The sequence below is a fragment of the Anser cygnoides genome, chromosome 6, assembly GCF_040182565.1.
Source record: "Anser cygnoides isolate HZ-2024a breed goose chromosome 6, Taihu_goose_T2T_genome, whole genome shotgun sequence".
NCBI classification, from domain to species: Eukaryota; Metazoa; Chordata; class Aves; order Anseriformes; family Anatidae; genus Anser; species Anser cygnoides.
The window spans coordinates 13,057,668-13,074,587 of record NC_089878.1 but is presented as its reverse complement, the minus strand read 5'-3'; the positions used below and the strand labels follow the sequence as shown (position 1 = coordinate 13,074,587).

At 42.2% G+C, this 16,920-nt stretch overlaps 1 protein-coding gene across 1 annotated transcript in view; it reads left to right on the top strand.

Annotated features, from left to right (window-relative positions):
• NDUFA10 (NADH:ubiquinone oxidoreductase subunit A10) overlaps window positions 1-16,920 on the top strand; it is a 45,914-nt gene that overhangs the window by 8,589 nt on the left and 20,405 nt on the right. The window contains exons 6-8 of the mRNA XM_066999341.1: window positions 1,180-1,259; window positions 5,170-5,224; window positions 13,354-13,439. Of these exons, the coding sequence (XP_066855442.1) occupies window positions 1,180-1,259; window positions 5,170-5,224; window positions 13,354-13,439 (221 nt within the window). The remainder of the gene's footprint in view (window positions 1-1,179; window positions 1,260-5,169; window positions 5,225-13,353; window positions 13,440-16,920) is intronic.

The following is a 16,920-nucleotide window of genomic DNA, read 5'->3' as shown; positions in this document are numbered from 1 at the left end:
TGGGAGAACTGTAGATTTCTTTGTTTTAGCAGCTTCAGTTACAGAATTAGAAACTTCTTCATGTATTGTGGGAACCTATGAGTTCTTCGCCCCATGAGCAAAAATGTCGGTGATATTTTTGAGATCTTCTGGCAGGAATTGCTGATGTAGCAGAACTTCCTTGGGGGCAGTGGTACTGCTGAACATTGTAGTGCCTCTTTGGGGGTGATGTTTTTGGTGGATGGAGTGTTTGTGATTGGTAGCAAGCACAGTTATTGCAGGGCGCTGGAAAAAGAAGAGCCCTCCAGTGGGTGCAGCTAGCAGAGCTGTTGATTCTTCTAACGTAATGGGCATCTTGGATGAGCGCTTCCTGCTTGAATGGTGGCAGAAATTGTAATTTGGTTTTAAGATTGAATTGAAGGAACGTGTGCTAGATAAGAGAAATTCCTTGCGTATTTTGCAAACGTGATGTTAAGGCATGTTGTGCAGTAGATGTAGCAGACAGTGAACTGTTTAACAGCAGGTATGAAATCCCTGAAATCCCAAAGAAAGATAAGGGAGTAGATGGTTGCCCATGCACTTACCTGAAACCAGAAGAAGTGGATCCACGTTGTCTGAGTCTGCATTTTCAGCAGGAGAACCAATCTTCTCCTTTTTTTTCCTGTGTAATTATATAAAATTTCCTTAATTACAAGGTTCAATCATTCCTTGGAAAATTAATCTTTTTGAGGCTGTTGATGTATGGTTTGTGCAAACTTGGGAAAACTGAGAATTCCCATAAACTGAAATAAGTTGTAAGAAAGCTTTTTGTTTTGTTTTTCCATCCTTCTTTTGAACCTTCCTTTCCCTATCTTTCTAGATTCACTAGCATATCAGGAGAATCTTACTCATGTCTAATAATTAAAACCATGGAGATAACAGTATGGGGTAAAGCAGTGATTAATGCAGACTGCCACTTATTCTTTGGGAAACTCTAGGTGTTTCTAAACACTCTAAACACTAATCCTAAACACTCCAGATGTCATAATTCTTGAAACTCTCATTAATGCCTGTGTGGTTCGCTGGATATTTCTCTGCTGATACAAGAGCAGAGCCCATGATAGATGGTGTAACAGCAACTTCTCCTTAGACTGCTGCATGGGGAGCTGGGGAAGAAACCAAACTTCACAACGCTGTTCTTCTGTTCTGTTTTTTTTTTAGCCTTATGAGAGAAAGGTGTCTCCTCTGTATCTCCAGAGCATTGAGGACGCTTACAAGAAAACCTTCCTACCAGAGATCAGGTTAGCAAACAAAACTGTTCTGTCCATTAAATCTTCAAGTAAAATGTGTGCAAATCTTAAAATTTCTACTAAGAGAAGCAAATAAAACCATGTCACGTGAGAAATCTTCCTTCTAATATATAGTACAATGTAGTGTAATGATTGCATCCATGGCATAGTATCTGTGTATACTTGCGTACAGTTAGTTACCTCTTGCATCTAAGAAGCTTGATGCTAGTGTTACAATGTTGGAATATTATAAATTAAGTCTTTTTAGGTGTGAGCTTTGTAGAAGTTTTTTGACTCTTAAGAGATTCAGAGTGGGAGAAGTGTATGCAATGGTAAATTCATTTTTTTTTTTTAATTTAGCTAATGAGCCCTGATCTGCTGTACTGTTTTTCATCCTTCTGTCTTGGGGAGTTACAGCTTCACTGTTGTGGGATCATACAAGGAAGCTTTCAGGGTGGAGTCATACAGGGAAGCTATTTCATCAATTATCAGTTATTTATCAGTTATTATCAGTTGTGGAATCCTACAGGGAAGTTATTTCTTTGCAGCACAGCCAGGGATCTGGTCTGTTTGCTCTGCAAAACCCAGTTCTGTCTCTGTCTCCCTCTTCTGACAATGCTCTGCATGTGATTGGCTTTGGTCCCTTTGCTGCTCTTGTTAGCTCAAAACAGTGCATGGAGTGCTTTCTTGGGGTGATGACGCCCAAAGTGCCGAAGTTACAGCTGTACCTGTTTGCTTTTGTGTGATGTGAGGAGGGCGTACTGCAATGCAAGCTTTTCTCAGGCTTTTGTGGAGAGTCAGAACACCTATGACTTCTCCCCTCCTAAGAACTCCTCTCAGTTGTCACAGCTTTGGCTAGTTTCTTCATAGTGGTACGGAGGAAGAGGAGAAAGTTTTCTGGTATGAGCTTCTTCCATTTCTCTAGTTCCGTTTCTCTACCTGTTGAGGCACGCTCTTTTACAGCCAGAAGAGGATTCTATGGACTTGTTAGTGTTGTTAAATAAAGGTTGCACTGCTGCCTGCTTCTAGAGACTGAAGGTGCTCGCCTCTTTGGCCTTGGGCTTTCTCTAGCTGGGAAGCAAGCGTGTGTGAACTTGAGACTATAACAGTTTGCCAGCTGTCCCAATTCTTACAGAAGAACTCTATTAAAAATCAAATTGTCTTAAAAATATAAAAGCATATGAACATAAGCAATCTGGGTCCCTTGAAAACAAATTCCTTCCTGGAAGGAAAGCTGGTAAAGGTCAGAGGCAGGCCTAATTTACATCAACACAATCTCTACTCGTGCAGGATTTGGTTTGTGCATGAAGTTGACTGTTGAGTTTCATTTATTTAAGTCAGAATAGATCTTTAGGAATACTGTAGCTTGCTTGCTTCCTGCTTGCTTGCTTGCTTCAGCTCCCAAGGTAGATCAGTGTAATTATGCTGTTGGCAACTGAACTGAGTGACTTAATATCGAGCGTGTTATTCATACAGGGCAGAAGTTGTTGGTGCAGTGTACGGTCAGCTGCTTCTGAGTGCATCCCCTACAGATTAGTGGCTTGCACACAGCTGTCTGAAGGAAATGGGGGGCTTGTGACAGAGAGGGAGGGTGGGAAACCGTGGGACTGTCATCCCCCCGAGGGCAGAATTGGTTTGAATTTACTGGAGAGGAGGAAAATGCTGCTTATTCTTTGGATCAGAAAATATACTGTGTTGTTCAGTGAGGCTAAATCCTAGGCTAGCTGGTCCTGCTGTGATTTCAACTCTTTCCCCTTTGTCTGTACATGGTCAGTACACTTGTTAAGCAAACGCCCTCTGGTTGGCATCCTCATCAGCGTGCGGGCTCACAATGGCTTGTCAGATCAATCTGCCTGCTCAGGTCTGAAGGAGGACGTCTCCGTCCCCTGGATGTGGAGGAGTTCTAAATGTGTGAAACTTCAGCTTTGCACTTCTCTGGACCTCACTGAGGGCTTGCAGATTGGATAAATCTACAGAGGCTTAAACTATCTTTAACTGTTTGCTGGCTTGCGGAATGATGCGTTGAACTATAGTCAAGCCTGGCTGTTGGTCTCTAAGCACGTGAAGTACTTAACGTCTCTTTCTCAAGAATGACCAATATTTGGTCCAAACAGGCTAAGAGGAATTATTTCCATTACAGACTGTTGGACAAACTCCTGGCCTGCATCTGTCCTGTGTTCAAGTTCTTGTTTGCTTGTCTTCTGTTTTTCTTGAAAATGTCTTGAAATCTATGAGGAAAATTATCTAGTTTGTTACTTTGCAAAATTCCAGTTCTCTTGTTCTGTTTATCTGGAACAATTTTATGTTGACCTTAGTGATCTGTCTTATACTGAATATTTGGTTATCATAGAATGTGTGCTTCCTTTCTAGTCTGACATGTTTGTTAATGTCTTTGTCTCCTTTTTATTTATTTATTTTGGAAGTGATTTGTGAGCCCGATGCTGTGTGGCAGGTACTGTTTTATGATTGTAAACACACTGCTCTTTGTATTTTGTTTGACTTTCTTTTCTGGCCCAGAGTGTCAGATTACTAATGTTATCTTTCATATCCAGTAGTGCTTCCACTGAGCAGCTGTTTTCTCTTAATGAAAGCCCTGATAATCTGCAGAGTATCAAGCAATTTGATCTGCACTGTTAATGCAATTGCCAGTGTAAGGCTCTGGTGAAGTCTGGCCTCCTCCTCTGATTAGTGATAGCTGAAACTGAAGATGCACGTATGCATCCTACACTGTCTCATCTGCTCCTTTTGAAAGCAGAACGTTTCTTTTCTTTCTGTGACTGAAGAATTGTGTGAGGCCTTTTGCTTTTTCTTTTCCCTTCCCCTTAAGTTGAGGAAAAAACTCTCTAAATAGTTCCCCTGTTGGGAGCACCAGTTAAATGGCCGACCCCGTAAGAGCTTGGGGGTTCACAGGAATAAAAGGTGCTTTATAAAGGAAGTGTTTTTTTTTAACCTGAGCTGTTCTGATTGAGCAGTGATAATGCAGACTAGGAAATAGTTTGGACTGTTGCAGTTTTAAGTTATTTTGCTAATGTGTTTACTTCCAGCAGCTATGTTTAGACTTCCATTCCAGTCGTAGTATTGATTAAAGTTTGAGGTGGTTGTGATAAGTAAAAAAGCCTATAAAGTCTTTTCTGTGCTCTTTAGCTTTGCTGTGTATAATTTGATATACCATACCTATTTGGCTTCCATTTTATTTTCTCTTCAAGGAGAAATTAATTAAAGGAACAGCCATCCAGGATGGCTGAGGCAGGTTTGGAAATGACTGTCACGAAGGGTTGTGTGTAAACAGCAGTGAAACACATTCGTAAGGGAGCTCCTGTTGTGGCCCAGCTCTGCAAGTGACTTTTCTATGAAGGTTGCTGTATAAATAGGAAAACAATCTTGTTACTAGGATGTTGTTAGCTGTTTTCAATGTTTTTTTTGCTAATAGCAGATACTGCTACCTGTGTTGCATTGGTTCAGTTAGCTGAGTATTAATAAATAATGATAAATTAATGTATTGCTTTCTTAAAGCTTAATACATATGTTAATACTTGTGGTTATAAAATGAAACATCTACTGAAGTTTTGGGTTAAACTAAGATTTTGAACAAACAGGGCAATTGTAATTGAGGCAACTATACACATTAGTAAAATGGAAATAAACTCTTAGGTGAGATACTTTCATTTTTTTATCTAATGAACTATGGAATTTTTCACAGGTCACTTGCACTTTAAAAGCGATTTTGTACCAGGAAAGAAACAACTTACAGATATAATAGGAATTCTATTGTGAGGACTCTAAGTATTTGGGGGAGGGAGGAAAGTGGAACTGGTGGATCTGCTTTTGTTATTTTCTGCCTTTGAACTTCATTTTGTTGTAGAGGTGAGAGGCTGGTAAGAGCAGTTGTGTCCTGTGAGTTCAGTGTTTTTCTTCTTTGCAGTGAGACCAGTGAAGTTCTGCAGTACACGGCAAGTGAGGCAGAGGATGTGGAGAAGGTAAGAGTTTGCTGCATGTTGTTTGTTGTTGTTTTTGTTCTTAAACATCTAAGACTGAAACATGAAGAGAACACTTTTTTCTAGATAACCAGCTTAGTTAACTACTTAATGCAATTAGTGTTCGCTGCTATGGCAATGATCTGTGCCGGGACTATACTATAATATTTGATGAATGATTGCAGTTTTTCCAGGAGAGTGACATATATCCCCCATCCCTTTTGCCAAGATATCTGGCTGTCTGAGCAAGCAAGATTGATGTAACTTATTGCTGGTGTTTCCAAACTTGGTTTGTTTTTCCAAGCAAATCTTGTGAGGGCAGTAGAAACTGCATTTTCAGAGTCTGTGCTGGGCTGTGTAGCATTTGGCTGTTCAGTCATCCCTATTTGAAGTGGCTGGAAGCACGGGCACGGATCTGCATAGCTCAGTTTGGGAACTAAAGGCATTAACCAAGAGGTAAGTTACCCACAGCATTCAGCTGAGGTTCTTCCTACAAGCGTAAGGGCTATTTCTGTTGGCTTTTGACAGCATGCAGCTTCCTGTGATCCAGGTTGGTGCACAGGTTCCTATGCAATAAAGTAGCTATTTTTTTCTAAAAGCTGATCATTATTTGATTATCATAAACAGCTTGATAACCAGAGCTGTTACCAGCTTTGTACCCCTGGATTATTCATCTATATCAACTAGCATGTGGTATCTAAACTGTAATTTCTTCTCTGAAGGGTTTTGCCAGACATGTTAACCCTGGACCAAGCCAGATAAATTGCTGTCTCATTGCTAGAAATAAGCCATCTCTTACTGTGTGACCAGATTAACCTGAGATGACTGCTTCCTCCTACTTTTTGGTGTGTTGTTTTCACAGTAGGTGAAATGCACTCGCCTTATTTCAGCATTCTTACCTATGGAAGATGACTAGTGGGATAATAGAAACCTATTTCTTCTTCATCTTGAACTTTTCTCTGTAGCTGCAGTCCTCTCTGAAAACTCACAGGCTTTATGTAGTTCTAAACAGGTTTCTAGGGGGGTCTATTTCATTTCCAGGGTTGGAAGTGAATTCCTCAAAGCTCATTTGAATTCTGTAGTAGCAATAAGGGTCTCAGCTGCACTAAAAACTTTTTTTCTGACATGTCTTACTGACTTAATATTTTTGTCCTCTGTTTCTTATTTGAAAGTTCCGATACATTTTTCTAGGGTCCACTTAATGTTCTCCTGTCCTTTCTTAGAGGGGCAAAAGGAATATGTAGCTAGTTATATTGCTTTTTGCTTTAGGAAATAGACCCAGGCCTTTGCACAGCAATATGCGAATCATCCCTGAATCAGCTGGAAAGAGAATCGTCGAGGTGATTACTTCAAGATAGAAAAGTTACTAGTTTGGGAAAGGGGAGAGTTTGGGAAAGCATAACAGAATTATTTGCATCAATATATATTTAAAAAAATCCTTTTAGCACACAGTAATGTATAGTACAGTATTTAGGGACCCACGTGTATGATGATATTTCTGCCAAGTTCAATGTAGTAATTAGGCACCTTGTACAAAGCTTATATTTGTATTGCTCTGTACTGATGTGAGGAAGAAAACTGACTTTTTAATGGCAACCCGTAACAGCTTGTCTGCCAGTGCATCCTCGCTTTCCTTAGAAAGAGCATAATCCTTCCTGGAGTAAGTAAATTCATGAGGACGGCAGCCCAGCACTGATAGCAGGCTGCTTGCTGAGGCCCCGGGTGAATGGTATTGTTGTGGTTCTCTTTAAAATGAAGCCAGTGATCTCTTTCAAAGGTGAAGCTGTATCTTTTGTTTTAAAGCAGAACTGAAGATGGGTTAGTATAGCTGCAGAGGCTCCAAGCACGTAGGCATCCTCCATAGCTCCTTCCTTGCTTTTTCTGTCTTCTGGTGTGTTATTTGGTTTGCTGGCTCTAATCATGTACAGATGAAAACTCTAAAGCAAACCAATTCCACTTACTACCAGTTCCTCCAAGAGCAAAGGAAAACGTCAAGAATCAGATGCAAAAGGGAAACAACCTTCCTTTCGGCGTATGTGCACCTGTCCACCCACCTGCAGCATGACAGGACATTCCTTCAGCAGATAGCCAGCCATCTTACTGCAGAGGTTTGCATGCAGTTTCATGAGGACGCTTCTGTTTTGCCATGAGGCATGCCTTAGGGCTTAGCTGAAGTCTCCAAGTCGGTGCTTAACTAAAAGGTCCCTGATCCCAGCCTTGATATTTAAAGCGAAGAAGGTGTCTCACTGCTTACTGCCTTCACTGGGCACTTTGAATTGTGGCAGAAGTTTGGCACCTACTACTACAGTGTTCACTCATGGATTTACCATCTGGGATGGAGTTAATATTTCATTCCAGCCAGGACACCTGACCCAAACTGACCAAAGGGATGTTCCATACCATATAATGTCACACTCAGCAGTGAAACTGGAGGGAGTTGTTCCAAAGTAGCCATTGCTTGCAGACTGGCTGGACATCGGTCTGCTGTTGTGAACTGGTGAGCGATGCCTCTGCATCAGTCATTGTTTTTGTTTTGTCTGTTTTTCTTCATTTTCTTTGTTGAATGGTCTTTATCTTGACCCAGTAGTTTTTCTTGTTTTTGCCCTTTCTAACAGGCTGCCCAGAGAAGCTGTGGATGCCCCATCCCTGGAGGTGTTCAAGGCCAGGTTAAATGGGGCCCTGGGCAACCTGGTCTAGTGGGTGGCATCCCTGCGCATGGCAGGTGGGTTGGGACTGGATGATCTTGAAGGTCCCTTCCAACCCAAGCTGTTCTGTGATTTTATGATTCCTGTTCTCTTCCCCTTTCCCCTTTCCCCTTCACGTTCTGCTGCAGGGGAGTGAGCAGCTGGCTGGGGGCTGAGCTGCCAGCTGGGGTCAACCCATCACAACCGTGCAAGACTTACCAGAGTAGCAGTGAAACCTGGAGATCCTGAAATGTTTGTTTTCAGAGAGAACTCTTCCTAGCTGAGGGTGATAGCTCCCTTTGGGCAACAAGTACGTTGTGCCACTGTGGCGAGGCTACAGTTGTGAAATTAGGAGTAGAAAGAGAGGCTTTTTGTTAGGTCTCTACATAAGAACAAGTTGAGTTTGACTTCTGTCAAAGAGGCTAGAAGACAGAACTACTCTGTCACTGTATTCAGTTGGTAGAGCTCTGACTTTCACGCCTGCCCTGTGTTGGAGCATAGACTTATTGTTGCTGACTTGCATTTTTGCTCCTTGAGCCAGATGGCAAAGCTTAATCCTAGGAGCTAGAAACTGGTAAATCTCTTGGATCTTTGAGTTTAGTTTGTGCTGTTGGAGATGAGTTAGATTAGTTGAAGCCTGCTCTAAACATGCCTTCCTAAGGCTGATTTTGTTCAGAAGTGCAAAGTAGACTTTAGTTGGCCCAGTCTGTTAAAATAGCCTGTACCTAATATCCTCATATTCCCATGCAAAAAGTTTGTGTAAAGCAGGACATATTAGTGAGAACTTCCTTATTCTTAAAATTTGAAGCCCCATTAGTCACATTACCATACATTTCTATTTCATTGACTTTTAGTTCCCTTTATGATAGAATGGTCTTGCCCTGTTGCGGCTGGATATCCAAACTGATATGCTCGATAGTAAAGGTTAGCACTGTTAACCAGGAGACTTCTGGAGCAGGCTTCAGGTAAATAAGAGTTCACTGTGAAAACACACTTCAGATAGGCAACTGTTTGCAAATATCTGTTTTGGAGTATTGCAGAAAGAGACATTTTTGAAAATGGCATGTCTTTGGAAGTTTAAATACCGAAGGCCTTTACCGTTGTTCTGGGATTTAACTTTACTTCTGCAGATAGCCACCTGTGACCATTACCAGCAGACAACTCTGACATGAATTATTTTTTACTTTCAGGAAGGAAAAATAACTGAAGGGAGTAAACCTTCACATTTTGTCTTAGACCTGAAATTACTATTTCAAATGACTCTTGAATCTCTGAGATTTCAGTCTTGTGAGCACCCCTGTGAAAAACTAAGAGCTCAGCCTACTTGTTCTCAGACTTTTTTTTAAATATATATAATTGGGGTGTTCCTGCTCCTATAGCAGATGAATGATGCATACAGCAGCTGGTGTGCGTTCCTTTTCTAAGTTCATATACCTGCGGCTGCAGTGAGAATTCTCTATTGCAGTGAGAAGTATCTGCTGACAAGAAGGTTCAGCATCCCAGGAAATGTGTTCTCTAACATGTTCTTAGTTTTGTTTTTTTTTAGGGCCAGAATTAGAGAAACAGGAAGAACATGAAATGAAATAAAAAAAGAGAGCAGCATGTGGATGAGAACCTTGAGCAATTATTGCTGGCTTTTCAGAATATCATAAAAGGAAGGATAACATGATTCGAGAGCCATGATGTCGGAAGGGGGTAGTGAGATTTGGGAGAAATAAGAGGAAGAATTGGGCTGTTTGTGTTATTTGTGTGTTTTCTTCTATTTTTTCTCTTAGCATGTCTTCAAGTTGTCAGAACAAAGCCATTTGTTTCTTCCTTAGATTCTGTAGTAAAACTCATTGCTGGGGACTTTGTTTTGATCCTGTAAATCAGGGTTTACAGTCAGTGTAAAGCTCTTAGAGCTCTAGTAGAGAGTCTACCAAGCTCAACAGTCTTGTCATCATTATGCATAACCGGAGTGCACACTGATGACCCTCTTCTTAATTGGGTTGGACAAATCTGGACTAGAGGAAGGATTATTGTTTTGAAGTCAAAGTACAAGATGGTCTCATGTTTTCATTGGTAAAATGTTAGCTATAGAAACTAGTGTTCTTTCCACGTGTAAGAATAAAGTTGTTTTCCCCTTCTCTTTGGACTCAGTTTACCTTTGAAATGAAGTAATTGATATTTGGAAATATGGGTATGGCAGGAGGGAATTGGTTTTGGTTTTTGGGGTGTTTGTGTGCAGCTATTTCCTGTTTTAGATAGTGGTGTTTAACTTAGCCAGATTCAATTTACAGCTTCTTTACTGTGCCATTTGGGAGCTTAATTTTTTGACATTATAGTTTGTCTTAGTTGTTTATAGCAAATGTGCAACTCCGAAATAACTTGCACTTCTGATGTGTCGCTTAAAAAGGTCAGTTGGGGCTTCATATTGTAATTAACGTTGGTTGTAATAGCTTAAGTATTTGTAAGCGCTGAAGTGAGCTTTGTTAGTGTGTTGCAGACTGCTTTTACTCAAAGATAAAACCAAGAGCAAAAAGTTGGCTAGTATTTTTATTAAAGAAAAAAAAACATGTAAAAACTCCAGAAGGTTTCTTGGGGGGGGAGTTTTTTTTTCCTTTTATGCTTTATTTTCTTTTGCTTTTAAAAGGGTGGCAGCAGAATGGTAGGAATTTGCAAACTTAACTGAAACTGTTTCAATTTGTTTGTGATTGTGAATAGTGTTTTGTATTATGTTTCTCATTTTTTATTCACTGTCCCCATTTTGTGTACATTGGAAAGACTGATGAAGATAGGAGGCTGCTGACACACCAGCTTTGTACCACATCCTTTGCTATTGTGGAAGTGAAAGGCTTCAGAACAAGCTTACATTAATTTTTTGGTTGTAGATGCTGTGCATGGGTTGAGCTTCTTCCTGCAAGCTGTAGTCTGAGCTTGTGGGGTTGTATCCTGTGTTGCTCCCTGTGCCCTGTCTCTTGCTTAGAAAAGAAGCCTGCGAGGAAGGAGTTTAGGAAAAGTCATCTGACAGAGCAACCTATGGGGGTACCGTGTCTTTGCCCCTATAAATGGTGTGAATAAGAACAGCATTGCCTTCTGATCCCCCACCTAGTTCTTTCAACAACAGAACTCACCAGATCACCATGAAACAAGCTTAGAAATTGTAAGCTGTTTGTATTGGCTTAGTTGCACAGATTATGGAAAGGGGTCTCATTATTGAAAACAGTTTTTTCTAAATCCTACCATGCTCTGCACTATATTAAGAACCGATCTCTCTTGGACATTATTACATGTTATGCTGCTTGGTCAGGTTTAAATCACTGATTTGCTGCTAATTCCCAAGAGGTGCTGGTGCGTTCCTTGTGAGTTTAAAAAAGCTGCTCTTCTAGCCTGGTTGGAAGGGTCAGGGCTGGTACCATTGTTAATGAGTTGCTGGTAAAGATCTCTTCTATTATGGTAAGAGTGTGCAAAACTAATGTGGATACTGGTTTCTCTTTTCCCCTCAACATAGTCTGAGCACTATTGTTAGCAACTCTATTATTAGTCTTGTCATCAGCCGTAGCGGGGAGTTTGCAAAGCTTTGCTCTGGAGTAGGAAAGTAATTGCTTTTGTGTATTTAATGGGAAGTATGTTGGAGGTTTGACTTTTAAATTAAGAATAATGGATATTTGAACTAACTTACCATATATCTCTTTCCCTTTCATTTGTAAAAAATGGTCATCTTGTGATGTCACAGCAGTTTGGTATGAACAAACATTTTCTTAATACAGTTTTGAAAGCTTTTCTGAGTGTCTGGGCAGCTGATTTCTCCAATGTTTGTTTTTTGAGGATTCTCCAACAGGTGAATTTGTCATCAGCTTTTTTTCTTAATGTGAAAAATAGGTTTCCTATACTCTTGCCTACAGTATCTCACTTGCCAAATTTGCTTATTTGTAAGAGGTCAAAAATGGTTACCCAGCATCTAAACTTGCTTGAAGTTTTAAATGTACTTTGCTGCCATATGCCAATCATATTTTTAAAGTATTTAATCAGCTAATTTAGTCTTTAGCAAATATAAAGGCCTCAAGGAAAATGATCATTCAGTTAATCATATAGCTAAGCTGCTACTTCTTACCATAAAAATGTAATGCTGGTAACAGAGTGGACCTTTTTAGTCGAGACTACTTTGTAATAGCATGTTTTTATTGCCCTTCAAGTGGTAATGAATGGGATTTAGCATTTGCTCTAATTGCAGGAAATAGATTACCGTGGATTTAACATACAGTGAAGAATAAAAGCATATTTTAATTTATTATTCTATCACTTCATTACTGGCATCTGCTTGCGTGTTGTCTGTGCATAAACAATGTGTCATCAGGATTTTGGTCCTGACCTCAATAGCTTGATCCTTTCCTTCTGGAAAAGGCATCTGTGAAGTAGATTTGGGAGTTGCAGTGATCCCTTCCTTCCCAGCTTGCTTTAAGGTGTTATCCCCACCTCATACACCTTAAGTGCATCCTCCTGACACTGGTTTGGGTTTCCTTCGTAGCCACTCAGCCATGTGCGATGACCTCAGGCTTGTGTTAAGCAATCACCCAGCGGACCAGCAAAGATCTATTTTCTGATGGAGCCAGCTGGTAAATGAAGCTCAAATAGGGGACTGATAAGCCTGGGTGATACTAGAGGAGTGACCGGCTGGGGTGGTGTTACCAGTTTGAATGGTTCTTGGTGCCAAGCCGTGAGTTTTGCCTTTCCTTTCTGCTCAGGGCACAAGCACGCATGGGTAGGCTTTCATGTCCGATCAAATCGGGAGCCTTTGGATTTCTGTCGTTACCACAACTTCAAGAGTGTTAAGAGTATTCTAGCCTGAAACATGCCCTGATTTGTCACGTGAACCACACAGCAACACCAAGGGACAACTGCCACCATGCTTTGTAGCATTGCTTCTCAGCATTTCTCTGTTAGTAGATGACTGTGTCTTTTTGAAAGAGATTTCCTATGTAATATCAAACATGATGGCTTTTATTTGCAATTGAAAGGGTTAAATTCAGACTCATTTTCATTCCCTCCTTGTTCTGACTTAGGGATGGGCTTGTGTGTCTTTTTTTCCTTCCTTTCAGCCTCCTCAGCAGGCCAAGGAAAAGAGTCTTACACCATCTATGTCTAAAAACTTGGAAACGCAGCACCTCTCAGCCTACTTATTCCTTGCCATCCTCTGCTCACCAAGGAGCTGTAGAGCTGGCCCCCAAATATCTGTCCAGCACTTAACAGCAGGGCTGCCAGCTCCAGAAATGTGACTGGGAGATCATGTGCTCAAAACATCTGTGTTAATACAGCTTTAGCAGTGAAACCTTTCTGCTGGGTAACTTCAGAATGTGTCTCAATCATTTCATTGACTGGGGGGGCTGCTTTCTTTTTTACTTTTTTTAAATGGAGAATGGACACTTTGATCAGGCCACCCGTTAATGTAATTTTGTCCTCTAATTTCAGGTAGTTGAAGACATTGAGTACCTGAAGTTTGACAAGGGGCCATGGCTGGAACAAGATAATGTTTCTTTCCATCACTTGAGACTTTAGTAAGTATGATGTCTTCCAGTAACAGAATATTGTGTAGCATTGGATCTCTGGGAGAACTGTTAAAGCCTTGACTTTTTAAGGTATGTTTATATTTGCACTGTGATTTGTTGTTTTTGTCATGTCAGTAACAATAGCAGGCTTTGGTAAGATGGGTGCTTGCTGTTGTAATATGGGTGTGGAGTCCTGCTGCTGCGAACAATTAATCAGGTGAGAGACTCCAGACAAATAAATCCCATTCTGTTAATGAAGCATAAGAATCATAGAATCATTTAGGTTGAAAAAAAATCCATAAGATCAAGTCCAACCATCAGCCTATCAAACCTACTACTAAACCATCCACGTGCCTCTTAAATACCACCAGGGATGGGGACTCCATCACTTCCCTGGGCAGCCTTTTCCAGTGCCCAACCATGCTTTTCATGAAGAAATTGTTCCTCTCATTCAGTCTAAACCTCCCCTGGCACAACTTGAGGCAGATTCCTTGTGTCCCATCACTTGTCACCTGAGAAAAGAGACTGACACCCTCCTTGCTGCAACCTCCTTTCAGGTAGCTGTAGAGAGTGATGGGGTCTCCCCCCGTCTCCCTTTCTCCAGACTAAACAGCCCCAGTTCCTTCAGCTGCTCCTCACAAGCACTGTTCCCTAGTCCCTTCACCAGCTTCCTTGCTCTTCTCTGCACATGCTCGAGCAATTCAGTATCTCCTGTAGTGAGGGGCCCAAATCTGAGCACAGCATTCAAGGTGTGGTCTCACAGTGCTGCACACAAGGGGACAATCACTTCCCTAGTCCTGCTAGCCACACTGTTTCTGATGCAGACCAGGCTGCCATGGGTGTTCTTGGCCAGCTGGGCACACTGCTGGCTCATGTTCATCCTTTTCTGCTGAGCAGCTTTCCAGCCCCTCTCCCCACAGCCAACACTGCTGCATGGAGTTGATGTGATCCAAGCGCAGGACCCGGCACTGAATGTCTTGCAGCTGGGCTCAGCCCATTGCTCCAGCCTATGCAGAGCCCTCTGCAAAGCCTTCCCACCCTCAAGCAGATCACCAGCCCCACCTAACTTGGTGTCATCTGCAAACTGACTGAGGGTGCAGTCAAGACTGGCCACCAACTGGATTTAACTCCATTCGCAGTGACCCTTGGGGCCCAGCCATCCAGCCAGCATCTTGTGCAGCAAACACTACCTCCGCCCAAGCCATGATAAGCCAGTTTCTCCAGGCATTTCCAAAGCGTCATGACCTGTGGCTCTTACTTTTGGGAATGTATTTTGTGAACATTTCTGTTCCTGGCGCATGGCAGTATACAGACAGGCATGCAATTTTAAAACAGCATTTATGCAATTGGCATGGTGGTTTCTCTGCTGCTCTGGCAGCACAAAATCCTTTGACAAAGCTTGTTGACAGTGCAACCTTGTAGCAAGTTTTATATGTGGGGCTGTTTAGATTGGCTGTGTTTAAAGTGTTTTTCTAAAACTAATTTCTTAGCTGTCTGCTTCTAAATATCTTCCCAGCAGTCAAGAAGCTGGCTGAACAGAGTGTAGGGGGAAAAGGAAACAGGCAAACTTGGATGATTGCTCAATAAGTGTGGTTTTTTTCTCCTTTTGCCAGACTCCCAGTAAATAATCCTATGTTGAAGCTTTAATCCTAATTCACAAAATGAGGCATTGCAGTTTTGTCATTCATTCTCTATAGTAACAAGGAGAATCGTTAAATGTAACAGTTAAAGGGTATTTTGGGTGGTGTGTTTTTTTTAAGAATCCTTGTCTGTTTAATTGGACGTGAAGAGATCAAACTCAGCGGAAAGCGCCTTGCTGGAATAAAAACAAACTTTTGATAAAAGTAATTCTTGCCAAGTACACCATGATTATTTGTATTCCAGTTCAGATGTGGAGTGCTACTGGTGAGGTTGCATGTGTCCTGACTGCTGAAAAAATTGTCTGCCAAACTCTAAAGGATGTGAAATAAATCATTGACACGTATGTAAAGAAGTGAGATTGCAGACCTACACTTCTATACATGTGTAACAGATAAAGCATCAGGACTGCCACTCTTAAGTCACGTTGGTGAATAAAATGTTCTCTGGATAATCCCATATAAAAAGAAAACCTACACTTGTGAGAGTATTGATAGGTTTAACCTTGCGCTGAAGTGGGGCAAGCTTCCCATTTTGCAGAACTTCATCATTAGACTGCATGTACAGGTAGCAAGGTCAGAATAGTTACTGCATTTTTAAAACAAAGCTTCAGATCTATGTTCTTGTCATATTAATTTTAGGTTCTCTCATAGGTTAGTAGGAAGACAAGGATTTTTTTTTTAAATGAATCACTGTCTCTGAATTTCACAGAATGACAGACTGGTTGGGATGAAGAGGGACCCCCGGGCCCACCCGCCCCAGCCCCGCTCCAGCAGGGACACCCCGAGCAGGGTGCCCAGCCCCACGTCCCGGCGCCTCCCGAAGCTCCCCAAGGAGGAGACCCCACAGGCTCTGGGCAGCCTGTGCCAGGGCTGCGGCACCCGCCCAGCACAGAAGTGCTGCCTGGTGCTCAGAGGGAGCCTCCTGGGCTCCGGGCTGTGCCCAGGGCCTCTCGGCCTGGCGCTGGGCACCGCTGAATGGAGCCCGGCTCCGTGCTCTGTGCCCTCCCCTCAGGTGTCTGTGGATGTGGATGAGCTCCCCCCAAGCCTCCTCTCCCCCAGGTTCAGCAGCCCCAGCTCTCTCAGCCTCCCCTTACAGGAGAGGTGCTCCAGGCCCTTCAGCATCTTTGTGACCTTCCACTGGACTCTCTCCAGTAGCTCCAGGTCTCTCCTGTCATGGGGAGCCCAGAGCTGGACCCAGTACTGCAGGTGCAGCCTCACCAGTGCTGAGCTGAGGGGAAGGATCGCCTCCCTTGACCTACTGGCAATCCTTTGCCTGATGCAGCTCAGTGTGGCAGCAGGGGCGTGCTGCTGGCCCGTGCTCAGCGCGGTGCCCACCAGGACCCCAGGGCCCTTCCTGCAGAGCTGCTTCCCAGCTGGGTGCCCCAGCGTGTCCCGGGGGCAGGACTCTGCAACTTTCCTGGTTGGACTTCAGAATTTTAGTGTTTATTGTGACAGAGGTGCTGGAATAATAGGTTAAGCTTTTGTTTGAAACAAACTTCCATGGGAAAGAATCCCATAAACTTTCACTTTTCTGTTCTGTTACTTCAAATGCCTTCTAATATTAGTGGTAATGTTCTGCCTTTTGTATGGCCCTTCTCTCAGAGGGTGAAGGTAGATTGTAGAAAAGCGATGTTGGGTGGCATCTAAGAGAAACAAGTCAGGATTTGGCAACTTTTTACATAAGAAGAGTTTTCTATATATAGTAATTAAAGAATAGCATCTGGTGGCTTAGATCCTGCGGAACTGTGAAAATCAAACGTCCTTTGAAAGAAGAAAATACAGTTAAGTTGCTGTTTTTCCTATAGCTTCACATCGGTACAGTTATTAAGAAAGGATTATTGTTAATTGCA